The following is a 14,122-nucleotide window of genomic DNA, read 5'->3' on the forward strand; positions in this document are numbered from 1 at the left end:
GTCCAGAGCAAAAGAGAAAGAAGGAAACCAAAGACTCCAAGAAGAAACTAGTCTACAGGACTAATAGGTTGCACAAATCACGGCCTCACCTACCCTGAGACTGGAAGCTAGATGGTAGGTACCCTACTACCACCACTGACTGTTCTAATCAGGGCCACAATAGATGGACCCTGATAAAATGGGAGAAAAATGGGAACAGAACCTCAAATTCTTAAACAAACCAGAAACAGACTTACTGGTCTGGTTGAGACTTGAGGACTCCCTGAGACTGTTACCCCAAGATAGTCTTTAAACCTTGAACTGAAACTAACCCCTGAGGTCACCTTTTAGCTAAATAAGAGACTAAAAAAAAAAACCCATTGCCGTCGAATAAGAGACTGGCTCACGAAACAATAAATATCACCCGTAAGTACTGTGCTTCTTTAAAAAAATCTGTATGAGACCAAATGGTCAACAGTTAACTTCAAAACAATTTGATGAGAATGTAAGGGGGCAGGGAAAGTAGATTAATGGAAACGGAACAACTAGAACGGAAATGATGAGGATGTGAAGAATGTAACCAATGTCACTGAATAATTTGTGTAGAAATTGTTGAATGGGAACCTAAACTGCTGTGTAAATGTTCGCCAAAAACACAGTAAAATATTATTTTGAGAAAAGTGAAATAACTATTTTTTTTACCACCCACTGAGGTTAATAACAAGATGCAGTGGACAGAGTGAGATTTTCTGGAACTGAAGGTTTATTGAAATGGGGATGAGTTACTTTTCACTGAGTAGATAGTGGTACAGGATTGAAAGGGAACTTGCAGTCTCCTCATGATGACTTTTAGCCCTAGGATCCTTCTGTATGTCTCCCAGTTCTGATGGGATCATGGCAGCTTAAAGTACATTCGGAGTTCTTCTCAATTTTTCTCTGCTGGATATTTGAGAAAGCTTCTCCAGTTGCTTTACATCTCTCTCATGGCTAGGTTCAACAATGAAGTATTATTTATACATTTGAATTTTACATTTGTGCAGTGCTTGGTGATTTTCACAGTATCATATTTAATGTTTTATTTAATTCCTATGAAACAGTAGAACAGATATTATTGTGTCTGTTTTGCAGGTGAGGGAACTGAAGCTCAGAAGAGAAAAGTGACAGATCGAGCTGGGACTAGAATCCAGGTGTTCAGACTTAGAGTCCAGTGTGGCTTAGGGAGGATCAAGGGGCAAATGGTTGTATCACAAAGACCCTACTCCTTGTGCGCTTTCCCTCCCTTGCCTGGTAGCTGACAGAAGACTCATGCCTTGTACATCTCAGCTCTGTCCAAGTCAGTAAATGTTATGTGCCTGCTAAGTATTAGGTCACTCAGAACTATCTAAAGTCAATTCTGAGGGTGTGTATTAACAGCTTTGTTATATGAACTTCTGTAGTAGTGACTATTATTTAAAATAAATGGGCCATAAACCAGGACTTGGCAGTGTTTTCGATTCTCAGGAATTTTAGTCGTAGTAGGATTTTACCTATTCCTGCTTTACTGTGTCCCAGCAACCAAGAATGTGCAACAGTAATGCAATCTGCTATAGAGGGAGTGTTTACATTTTTTTTTTAATGTAAAAGGGCTGCATAAAGTATGATATTAAAGCAGAATCTTTCTTGTACAAAGCCCTTAAGCTTTGCAGGATAACTCTTACTATCTTTGTTTTTTTTTTTTTTGTTTGTTTATTTTAAGAAATCAGATCATGATTTTCAGATCATGAATCCAAAATAAGAATACCCTGTTTAAATGTAGTCATCCTAATTTAGCACTGATTCAGAATCAAAACATACAAAAAAAAAAAAAAAAAAACGCATTTTACTAGGTTACTTTTTGGTAAATAATAGAATTGAAGACTCATTTACTTGTTGTTTACACTGTATTTAAGAAAACATTATGTAGTGCATTTTCATTTTGACACTTCACACTCAGAGGCGTCCTGTTGTTCCTCAGGGATGTGATACTGTAAAGTGTGACTTTTTCAATGTTCAGGTTAATCTGGTGAATTTACCAGGGCCAGGTTATACGTTTCCTACATCTCAGGAAATAGGTGAATTTACCAGGGCCAGGTTATACGTTTCCTACATCTCAGGAAACCTAAGAGGTCTAAAAAAAAAAAAAGAGGTCTAGAAGCCCCAAATCATTCTCAGGGTGTGGTTTGCTTGGGTAGGAAGACGCTGCTTGCTAAGCCCCTTATTTTTTGAGACAGGAAGGTATTCTCCCTGCGAGGAAAGGCGTTGGGGCTGGGCGTGCAGAGTACGTATCCGGGTCTTGGTCAGCGTCGGCCCCTCTTCAGAGCCCCTGAGACTGACTCCTCTGCGAGCTGGACTCAAGATGCCCCGCAGCCTTGCCTCACTCCTCACTTTCATAGGGTAAAGATGGAGACAAATCAGCCCTCCCAGAGCCAATGGATACGTGCTGGGGGTCTGGAAAAAGTGGGGCAATTTAGGAGCAAAGAGTGTGGTCTTTTCTAAATTTGGGCAGAGCGTGGCACTTGGCAGGGATTCCAGTTTCTTATTTGAAATATCAGCATCACTGGGTGTTCAAGCGACTGTTCAGCCCTTTGGCAGCCAGGAGCTGAGGGAGGGGAGGGTCGGGAGAGTGAGTAGGCCATTTCCCCATTTGCCGGTTGGGCTGGGTTAATGAGGTCCCTGAAAGGGGGATGTGCTGATTGGATTGGATTGGAAGCAAGACGAGAGGGAAGATAGAGGTCACCTGTGTAAGAATCTAGGCGTACGTGTGTGGAAGCTGCACGGCCTGCACCCTCACCTGCTTTCTTAGCACTTGCTGATTGTACTTATTAAAACCACAACTCACTTACCTTGGCTCCTGTAACAGTTCACTGTTGGAAATGCAGATGGTTCCTTGTATATGAAAATTGGGTAATCATCCACCTGACTCTCAGACTTGCCTGAGCAAATGTGGGTGTTGCATATATGCATCGATAGAGGATTGCAGACATGAAAGGTAGGGTAAACAACGAACAGTTGGGAACATTTACACGTCTGCCAGACTTTCTGTGGCAGGTGTTCCCATAAATGGGCAAGAAGCTGTACTGCCTTTTCACCTCCTACAGGGAAGACTGTGAGAAAGATCATGGCAAGAAGCAAGGGTTAAGAAAAATAGTAGTACTTTACCATGCTTGATTTTCTGTCTGGGAGAGGAGAACTGGGGCTTGAGGGGGCGATATTCTATGACCTTGTCTAATTCTCTGGCCTGGACCTGCAGGTGGTGGGAGGGGAGCCCAGTGTGGACAGTGGGAAGGATCACTTTCCACTTAGTACTCTTGGCTTAAACAAGGGGTCAGTCAGCATGCAATATGAATAAAGAGTTTTGCCCAAAAGTATCAAACGTGTTCTAAACTCAGTGCTCTTTTTGACCACAGCTTAGGCCTCTTGGGCTGTTTCTCTTTGAAATGTGATGCCGGGTATTTGAGGAGGCTCAGGAGGAGGTGGGATATTTGTGAGTTCAGGTTCCTGGTGGGAGGTGTCAAGAGCCCCTCCATGACTCCACAGTCTTTGGCCTAGACTCCTTGAGATTGCTGTCACACTAAAAGGAGCTCATTTTCTAAGACATGATGCATGTGTGTTGGTTGACACCCACAGTCTTGCTTAGGAAGACACTGTCATATGTTCTGTACACGTGTGTGGCTCCTGTTGCTGTGCTAATGTGGCTGTACTCTATGCTGTGTGTCCTGCCACAAGTCTGTTGTGCAGCAGGGCAGATGGCTCATGATGCAGGTCCCCAAGGATGCCCTGACATGTGCTTGTTCTCTTTGCCTCCCTCAGAGAATTTTCAAAGGAAAGAGAGAAGGCTAAAGCACGGGGAGATTTCCAGAAGCTCCGGGAGAAGCAGCAGCTAGAAGAGGATCTAAAGGGCTACTTGGATTGGATTACCCAAGCAGAAGACATCGATCCTGAGAATGAGGAAGAAGGAGGAGAGGAAGGCAAACGAAATAGTATGTAGTACCTTTCCTACTCTTGACTAGACAGGCCTTGTGTGCAACTCAGACGCCCAACAGCAGGCACTTATCGCCTTTGACTCAGTCTGTGAGACAGACAGCCTCCTCTCAGCCATCCGGTTCCTTCTGTCTGAGTGTATGACAGAGAACGAGTGTATTTACCCTGACTGAGGGTTGGGGTTTAGGATCACATTTACTAACGTGGCTTTGTAGTTGAGGATGATCAGATAGACTCACTCTTCGCCCTGGTGATTTAGTAACCCCGTTTCTGTGTGGGCAGAGGGGATGGTAAGATAAGTATTCATCTGGCATCACAGGAGAGGAAGTTGTGGTTTCCTTTGCCTCAGAGTGAACGGTGTCATTGGGCACACATTTGAAGACCAGGGTCCTTCTCGACCCCTATGCTACCTGAAGTGGTTCCCGCCTGTGCTATCCATAGGAAGCCAATGCTTAGCCCATGAGGGGCTGGGAAAAAACCAGTTCACCCTTCCGGGCAATTATTAAGAGGCATGAGATTCCGTGATGGCCACTTTGGAGCCCACCAACCCATTCAGTACCCCCACACTGGGTACCCTAGAACACTGTCTGTAGCAAGCAGGGCCTAATGCTTACTCAGCCATGGAAATTGATTGCCATTGTCAAACAAAGATTCTCTTCTTATCATGTGCTTTTCCTGCAGACTTACTCTTCTGGGGGCCATGTGTGCTTCAGGTAAAAGTGGAGATTGAAATGCTATAGTGGACTTGGCTAAGATGTTTCTGATTTGAAACAATCTCAAGCAGCTCATAGCAAGGGCAGAGAACAGATTTCCTCTCCATTGAGAGGCCTGGGAAACGAGTTAGCCCTACTTTGTAGAAGAAGGCTGACCAAGTCCCCACTTGAGCAGGGCACCTCTGATGCCATGCATTCATTTAGCAAGGCCTGGTGCTGGCTACCAGGAGAAACTCTGAGGTGGGGAGGATGTGGTTTGTTCCCTTGGGAGACTTGCGCCCTTCTAGGGAAGGTCAGGCCTGTACACAGATAAATGCAGGACAAAGAGGCAGACACGGGTCATAAGAGGAGGCAGACAGTAGGCTGCAAGAGCTGAGAGGGGGAGTTGCTGGCTGCAGGACCTAGGATAGAGTATGGGGGGCATTTGACCTAGGCATTGAAAGATGGATGGGGCTGAGATATGTTACAGTGCAATGGCAGGAAAAACATTCTGATCTAAGAGAATGGCATGAGCGAGCACGTGGAGGTGAACCGAGACAGGCCCAGGAAGGGAAACAGTGGGTCGTTCCATTTGGCTGGAGCACAGAGGACCTGCACGTTGGAATGAGATGAAGCAGGAAGGGTGGGTCAGGTGAATCTGTGCTTCCTATAGACAGTGGAGTGTGGAAGCTGAGGCTGAGAGACCCATGGTGGAGGGATTCCTGATTGAGGTGGCCTTTATGTTTCTTCTAGCCTGGGACTCTGCGCTTGTGCTTCCATGGGGAGTGTTTTCTGTCATTGCTGATTCATGAAGTGGACTCAAACCTGTGTGCAAATGGTGTGCTAGCTGCTGTGGAGAAACCAGCAGAGCATAGGCTCTCTCTTCTCCTCTGCCTCCCTGCTTCTTCTCAAGCCCACGGCCATTGCTGGTTCAGGGAAGAGGTCCTGAGTTGGCCCGGGGCTCATCAGCTGAGGATGAGGAAGTCTGCTGGTAGAAAACTATGGGAGGATTTCTAGAGTTGACTGTGTTTGTTGAATATGAGATTGGAATTTATAAATGGATGTTCATTTGAATTCCAAACTCAGTGATGTGCCCTCTGGGTGATTAGACAGGAGGAGAAACGTGTCTCTGCACTTCCTCCTCAGCACAGCTCTGACTTGGGCGTTTGAGCCAACCTGAATCCCCATGACCTTCCCAGGGCTCTGCACCTACAATATTGTCAGCAATGAACCATGCAGGTACAGCTTGTTCCTTCTTTACTTCCAAACTGCAGCTTTGATGCTAACCTTTGGAGGTCCACTAGCCGTCTGCCTCACCTCTCCTAAGCTTGGCATGTAACATATGTTATGTACACCCGTGAAAGTACTGTTCCTTCTTTCTTGGCTCGTTTCGAAAGGGAGCTGATACCCTCTTGCAGACTGATATCCTTTCATCTCCTTATTGCTCCACCTGTAGAAATAAGCAGGGATCCGAGGAGGGTGCAGTCGATGCTGGAGGGTGAGAGTGAGCAGGTGGATGGGTGGGAAAGCAAGGAAGGCTCTGCAGCAGAGGTGGTGTTCCCACTGAGCTCAGAGGAATGAGCAGGCTTCGACACAGAGGTGGTGAGGGCTTTTCAGGCCGAGGAAATGGCATGAACGAGGTGCGGAGCATTACAAGATGTTATAAGCTTTAAAGTGCATTATTTGGTAGGATAATCAAGGGAGGAAGGCCCCTTTAAAAGTCTAGATTTTCAGAATGAGCTTTTTACTGGGCCTGCAACCCCACAAAAAAACCGAAAGCTGCCCCGTATCTTTGGAACATCAGCATTATGGTTTCTGCTCCACACGGTGATATGTGACCCGGAACCATTAGCTAGCTTAGCTTTGATCCAGGATAACAAGTGTCTTTGTGGTGCCCCTTGTTCTTTACTGAGCTCATTTTTCCTGGTGCTGGAGTTTCTGTGGAGCCAGGCTCACAGTATTTCCCAAGTCATCAGATTTCCAGAACCTCGATGATTACGGTTTTAAGTAAAGACAGCATTCTTAGCCTGGGCAAATCACATTGAGATCTAACTGACCTCCTGATGAGGAGGTGGTGAACCTCCCTGAATACAGACCTCAGTATCCCAGGCCTTCTGGAGATGGCAGTGGTATTGGAATTTCCCTGGAACCTCCCGCGGGTGACAGCCGTTTTCTTGTCACAGCCAGAAAGCCAGAGGAGAGGTGTCAGTGAGGGCCTACGTGGTCTTCCTAACCACACAAACTGTAGTTGGTTTGCCACCTGCACCTTCCAAGTCACTTAGGTGCTCTCAGGTGTTGATTGTCTGTTGCTCTCTGGGACCGGGCGCAGTGCAACTGGACCAGCAGGAAATGGAAGTATGATCTTGGCATCATCCCTGGGTGTGTGAGATCCATCCCCACATCTTACACCCTGGCCCTGCTCTTGTGTCATCTACAGGGAATGGGGTGGCGCACTGCCTTGGGCTCCTGACTTTATCCACACCTGCTTAGGATGCCAACTGGACTAGTTGTCTTTTTTACCTGGGTCCTAGATGTGCAGCGTCCTCCCAGATACTGAGGAATTAAGTGCCATTGTGAGAGGAAGCCTTTCGTGATGGCTGAGCTTCAGCCTAGATGAGCAAAGGGGGTATAGGAAGTCATTAACAACAGCAGCTGTCCCTGAGTCCACAGGAGGCAAGGGCTTGTGCTGAATGGGATGTTGATGCCCCTTCTCTGGAGTTGGTTTTAGTTGAGTTTTGTGATTTGGAATTTGAACTTTAGTGTTAGGCAAATTAACCAACATCTCTGAGCCACGGTCTTCTTGTCTTCAAGGAGGGGATGAAAGTATCTACTCATGGGGTAGTCGTGAGGGGTCAGTGTTCAGTAACTCGCAGAAATTATTGTAGCGGTAGTAGCACCTGCTGTTGTTATCAGAAATGAGTAACATTTGACCTAAACAGAACATTTTTTACAGATTCTACTAGATCCCTAACCAATCTCAGGGTGAGACCTCTTTTAGGGCCGCTTCCCTACATTTTTTTCTGCTCAGAATCTGGAAGATTCTCAAATATTGTTGGAAAACACACCTGGCCATTTTTGGGATATGGCTGCACAGCTTTCTGGCACTTGAAGTCCATTTCTAGTTTGTGCTTGGTGTTGGAGAACAGATGTCAAATCAAGTACTTGGAGATTCCTTCACATTATCTTTTCTCTCTGATTTACTAAATGTCACTGCCTGCATCTGTGGTTCCCAATGCTGACTGTCCATTAGACTCACCTGGAGAGCTCGAGCTTATTGGTGCCCTACCCCTACCTGATTTAGTTGCCCTAGGGTGGACCAACGTGTGGCCATTTTTTTTTAAGCACCCCAGAGGTTCTAATGAGAAGCTAGGGTTGGGAACTCCTGAGTCTCAAATGCTCTCAGTAGCTGAATATCACACTGTTTCAGGCATTGACATCAAAGAAGAAAAAAGGGATGATCAGGTCACTAACTGAGCTGTCTGGTGGCCACGGTGACAGGTAGCTCTAGCTTGTGCGTTCATGGACTATTTGAAATGTCAGTTCCATAAATTTTCTGGTAGAAAGCTGGTGTTACCCAAGTGAGTGGACAAAATTCCCTTAGAATTTGGGAAATTTTCAAGGATAATTTATTTAACATTTTGCTGAGCTTCAAGTTTCTTCAGAAACTCTGCCAAATCTCCAAGTGATTTTTTTAGACGTATGCAGCTGTTTCTGAATTAACAGTGGAGTTTTTCTAGGACCATTAAAATCTGGAAGCCTAAAATTCTATTTTAAACTCTTCTCATTGTCAGTGATTAGCCCAAAAAAAAAAAAAAAAAAAAAAAAAAGCTCTGAAAATAATGAAATCGTTTTACAAGGGAGCTGATTCTAAAATTCTGGCCAGAAAAGCAGGGAAATTTCACTTTGGGAACCATTAAAGATCAATAATCCCTGTAAGTGAGGGTATTTGAGGGAAAGCATACCCGAAACGCCAGCTCTGCTACTCCCCGGCAGCTTCAGTGGTCCTAGAGGTTTGTGGGCATTGCCCCTGCCAGGTACCCCCTGGGACTCAGCCCAGCCTAGGTCTCCATGCGCGAGGCTGCCGTAGTCACCACCTCCTACCCTTCTACACATGCCACCTGGATGACCTTTACTGGGGTGTTTGATTTGGGATGGGTAGAAAACTTGTGATGGGAGAGTTGTTTGGAAGCATAAGGCAGGGCAGTGTCCTATTTCAGAAGGTTCTGTTTTTAAAATCTGACTTAAAACTGCTCTCCTCACAATTAGACTACCTCAGTATATGAGTTCAAAATTGGAAGTGATCAATTACAAGGTATAAAGCAAACAGCGGTTAACGGTGGCACATAGTAAACATATGTCCAGGCCAACTGCCCTCTCTGAGGAGGCTGCTGGAGGCGCTACGACGGGGGAGGGCTCAGCGCTGGAGCCAGCTGCTGGACACTGTCTCCACTGGGGGAGTACTGGGAACGATTGTTTGCCCTGGTTGTTAACAGGGGCACTGTCCCCGCTAGGGTAGCACTGGGAACGATTGTTTGCCCTGGTGGTTTACAGAGGCACTGTCCCCACGGGGGTAGTACTGGGGACGATTGTTTGCCCTGGTGGTTTACAGGGGCACCATCCCCACTGGGGTAGTACTGGGAACGATTGCTTGCCCTGGGTGGTTTACAGAGGCACTGTCCCCACTGGGGTAGTACTGGGAACAATTGTTTGCCTGGTGATTTACAGAGGCATTGTCTCCACTGGGGTAGTACTGGGAACGATTGTTTGCCCTGGTGGTTTACAGAGGCACTTGCACATCTTCCATCACCATAAGCCTGGGTCATAAGAGCTGTGAGGACGTGGATTTAGGGATTATTGCCCCACCATTGAGTCGAAGAGGAGCAGATATACCAGCCGGATTGGAGGATTCCCAAGTCAGAATCTTGTTTTTTAAAATATATTTTAATTCTAAAAGTAATACTTGCTGCTGTAAACAATTCACAGAATATTTAAGTACATAAGATAAAAATAAAATAAAATTCCTTCTTCTTAGAGGGAACCAGACTTAGCAGTTTGAGGCATATTCTTTCATTCCGTGCACGTGAGAACATAGGGTTTTGCATAGGTTCCTTATAGGTTCCCACCATAAGATCATCCAGCTGAAATGGCTCTGCAATTTACATTTTTCACTTAACTATGTGCCATAGACATCTTTCCATGTTTTTGACAATATTTTGGCTATTTTCAAGTAATCGCCACGATAAAAAAAAAAAAAAAGCTACGCTGAACTATATACTCTCTAGCACCTGGACTTCTATCAGTTGTCAGAGTTGTGGGTTTACACTCCTTTGTGTGGTTATCTGGTTAATGTCTTTCTCTGCCACCAGCTCCATGGGGGCAGAAACAGGGTCTGCTCCCCTCTGTTGTGTCTCTGGTACCTAGCACAGTGTTTGTCACACATGTGGGCACTCAGTGACTATTTGTTGGATAAAAGACCATAGAATAATAATACCTATGACTATTAAGGACTTATTTTTATGTGTCAGACACTGTTCTAAGGGCTGTGGATGCATTATCATTCTTCATAAATCTCTGTGCGACCAGAACTTGACAGATGAAGAGATTAAAGAACAAAGAGGTTAAGTACCTTCCCAAGGCTGTGTGACTGTTAAATAGCAAAACCAAAAAAAAAACAAAAACAAAAACTTGTTACCATCAAGTCGATTCTGACTCATAGCAACCCTATAGGTCAGAGTAGAGGTGTCCCATAGGATTTCCAAGGAGCAGCTGGTGGATTCAAACTGTCGACGTTTTGGTTAGCAGCCAGGCTTTTAAGTAGTGCACCACCAGGGCTCCATTAAATGGCAAAGCTGGGATTTGATCCAGGTTCTGCCAGAGTCTGCACATTCACCACCATGCTGTAATGCCTCCCTACAAACACACACACCTGTGTCTGCACGCTTATGTTCCTGTAGGAGAGGCTACAAGAAAGCATTTTGGTGGTCAAAGAGGATGCCCGTTTTAGCAATCTGAGCGTGACTGCCCAGTGAATCTAGTTGACATTCCTAGCGGTAGTGTGTGCAAGCGCTCATTTCCTAATGCCCTTGCCAGCTCCTTCGTTCCTTCCGCTGCCTCACACTGCCTCAGCAGCTCCCTTCCCTGTAGTGTGTGGCTTTTACTCCAGAGATTAGCCAGCTTGGAGTGATCGTGGGATCACAGAGCTGGAAGGGGGTTAGAGACCCTAGCTTTGTTTTGCTTCTGGCCTAGTGGTCGGAAAGTCATAGTGTAATGTTAATAGTTAACAGCTGATACATGTGCAGACCTCATGCCCTCCAAAGCTGAGCATGTTGCTATTGGGTTATTTATCTCTTAAAACAGCCCTATGAAGGGTAGATCCAACTAAAGGTAAGGTTTAACAAAGTCTGCTAACCTGTCCAAGGTCATCTGGCTGGTAAGTGGCAGGCCTGGAATTAGAACCTGGTCTGTCAGAGTCCAGAGCCCACCTTGTTAACCTCCACATGTCTTGCCACATGTAGCTATCAGTATCCAGGCCCCTGACTCTGCCTAAAGTACCTTCTCCCTAACTCCCTTCTTCAGTGGAAGGCATTCACTGAAAACCTTTGTCTAGGGTGGGTTAGTTGGTTCCTTATTTAGGAAAGGTTTTTAAAGACAGGCATTTTGTATAATAGCTGTAGAGAGTACATTTCCCTCTACCATTCAGATCCGGAATTGTAGGTTTCTACTTAGGAGGAGGACAGTTCCAAGTTTTGTGTCATGGAGCCCGTTCCTCTGGCAGCCTCACTTGTACAATGGGGCTGCACCTAGCCAGCTGAACTTGCCTTGCTTGGCCCCTTGTTTTGCATTGCTCTTGCTGCCCTCTACCGTATCATAATGAAATTGCCTGTGTTCAACCTAAAGGAGTTACATTGGCGGACTTGCTCCAAGAGGATAAGAAGAAAAGGAAGTTTTGCTGCTTTCGGCAACGCAGGGGTAAAGATCACGGTAAATTACTGAGATGGAACTTTCTCTTCAGAAGACTCTTTTCCGAAGATCTCTGTTGCCTTTTCCTTACACGTAGGCGTCGTGTGAAATGCATGTGCCCGTGTGATGTGCTTGTCAAGGTGCCTGTGTTTTCATTGCTTGATTTCTTTGAAACTTGGTCGTGTTTTCTCCTTGTCTTTCCTCAGAATGTGTGTCTTTACCGAAACAGCATTGAATTCTCCTTTTTGTTTGAACTGTACTTTTTAAAGAAGCAGATGAACTGCCTCAGAAACTTTGATTCAGGCATGAATATTCTTAGACTGGAAGACAGATTTTTTAAACACTTTTCCCCAAATGATCCTTTTAAATCTAAACTGTTTATAAATTCCAATAATGTTATTTGATTGATTTTTTTTTCCAGGTTAACATTTTTCAAGTGGCCTCTTGGTCTTTTTTTTTTTCTTGGTCTTCTGGGCTTTGGCTGGTTTGCCAGGACCATGCTACAGCTAGTAATGACGATTTCAAGAATGAAGTTAAAAATATACCTCTAGGATGCAAAGATTTTTGAGCACTTGCCTTTGTGAGTGGACTGAGGGAAGAGCTCATTTAAGCTTTAAGCTATGCTCTATCGGAAACTCTGGGGTTAGCAACCCTGCCCTGTCAAAGTCATTGTGATTCAGCAGCAGCTCAAAGCTTTGCCTGTGCACACTGGCACAGTCGTCCTAGTTACTGCCACCAAGATCAGCCCTGATTGGATGACTCCGGATGGAGACTATTTGAGAAGATTCAAACCGAAAGGGCGCAAAGCCAACTTCTAAGAGATCAGAGTGGACATGTGGCACTGTTTTCTTTGAAATGGCCTCTGCCACCTATGGGAATGCTGAGCTCAGGGGTTATGGGAATTGGGCTTGGACAACCCACAGATGATCTGACTGATGGTGGTTTTAGGACCTACTGTCACAGAAGGCCTGAGCTGAAAAGAATAGAGATGTTGTCAGACATACACCGCTCGTCATTCAGAGAGGACAGCATGGCCCCAAGAGAAAGAAGACCTTGCCTGAGGTTGGGCAGTGAGTTGGGAAAAGAGACAGGGATAACCTCTTTAGCCTTAATGTTTACAGAGGGTTTATGAAGAAGGGCCTGGGCTTGATGCATTTCCTGAAGGCTTCCTCAAGAAGAGTGGCCTTCAACTAATTAGGAAATACTGTCAGATATAAGGAAAGATTTTTTAAAGACTAACTTAAGAATATACCTGTGGGTAAGGAATATAGTATAGCTGTTGGAAGATGAGTAGTTCCTGTCCCCAGAAGAGAAGAGACCCACCCACAGGCACATGAATGCTCACCCTACTGATGGGGGCTTGGACCTTGTGACTTTTCAAGGATTCTTGTGCGCTTATAAGATCTACAGGGAGAGCTAGCAGCCGATATTTTCAGGAGATTTCTTTATTTTGAGTAGGGGTGGCGTTTTATTAACTGAAATACCCAGTGACCTTTAGGAAGGACCCTCCTGGCAAGGATGGGGCTTGGGCCCTTGTTTGGATGCTGTGCCACCCATGCCACCAGGTCATATAGAAATCATTATTGTGTGAGTGTAATTTTTACTTTAGACCTAGAAACTTTGGTTTGGCCTTGACCCGTATCTCCAAAAAGGATCTGGCCACTTTACAACAATGGTAGTCTGTGCTGGCGAAGCATAGCATGAGTAGCAAACACATGAAAATTCCTTCAGGGGACGGATAGGGTCCTTTTGGATTTGGCAGGCATACCACATCGTGACACTGCTCATGCTTATCGTAAAAATAAGATAAAAACACAAAATCTTGGCTTCAAAGCCCTTCCCCTATGAAAGCAGCTGTGAGTCTGCCACTGCTCACTTGTCCCACCTCATACCCCCACCCCTTTGAAAAGGGAGAGTGAGAAGCTTTAGGCTGCCGGGACATGGAGGCAAGGGCTGAAAGAAATTCCTGAGTGTACAAGAAAGCCTGCCCTTTGGAGAAGAGCAGAGGAGTGAGGCTCACAGATGTGACATTTTCCAGAAGGAAGCTGGGGAGCCTCTGAGCTCAGTTTGGCGTATAGCAGGTCTTCCCTTTGCACTACCTTGACTAGAAGGCATGAGTCTTCTGTGGCTGGCTGAGAAATCTCAGGAACTTCTCAGGCAGTAGGGAACAAGCCTGCCTGGAGGTGACTTGAAAGTAGTTCTCCCGGGCAGGCTGCTGGACTCCTGGCTAACCCTCTTAAGGAATGGCGGGCAGGGGCTTTCCAATACTTCTTGCTCCCTGCTCTCCTTTCAGAGCTGGGGGAACATTGGGAAACCCCCTTGATGTTGATAGTAAAACCAGACAACTTGTAGGTGTTTCCTCTCTGCCGTTATTACAGTAGGTCAGAGGTAAATGGATCTTAGATGTGATATTGCCCAACAGCTCATTTTAAAAGACTAGGTAACCAAGCCTAGGGAGAAAAGGGGATGTGTCCACCACGTCACCTGACGAT

General features: G+C 45.6%; 1 protein-coding gene across 11 annotated transcripts in view; it reads left to right on the forward strand.

Annotated features, from left to right (window-relative positions):
- Window positions 1–14,122, forward strand: part of CACNA1D (calcium voltage-gated channel subunit alpha1 D) — a 386,495-nt gene that overhangs the window by 274,237 nt on the left and 98,136 nt on the right. For all 11 annotated transcript variants that reach the window (XM_049862927.1, XM_049862928.1, XM_049862930.1 and 8 more), the window contains one exon: window positions 3,808–3,977. In XM_049862927.1, the coding sequence (XP_049718884.1) occupies window positions 3,808–3,977 (170 nt within the window). The remainder of the gene's footprint in view (window positions 1–3,807; window positions 3,978–14,122) is intronic.

This window comes from Elephas maximus, chromosome 20 (genome assembly GCF_024166365.1).
Source record: "Elephas maximus indicus isolate mEleMax1 chromosome 20, mEleMax1 primary haplotype, whole genome shotgun sequence".
In the NCBI taxonomy this organism is placed as follows: domain Eukaryota; kingdom Metazoa; phylum Chordata; class Mammalia; order Proboscidea; family Elephantidae; genus Elephas; species Elephas maximus.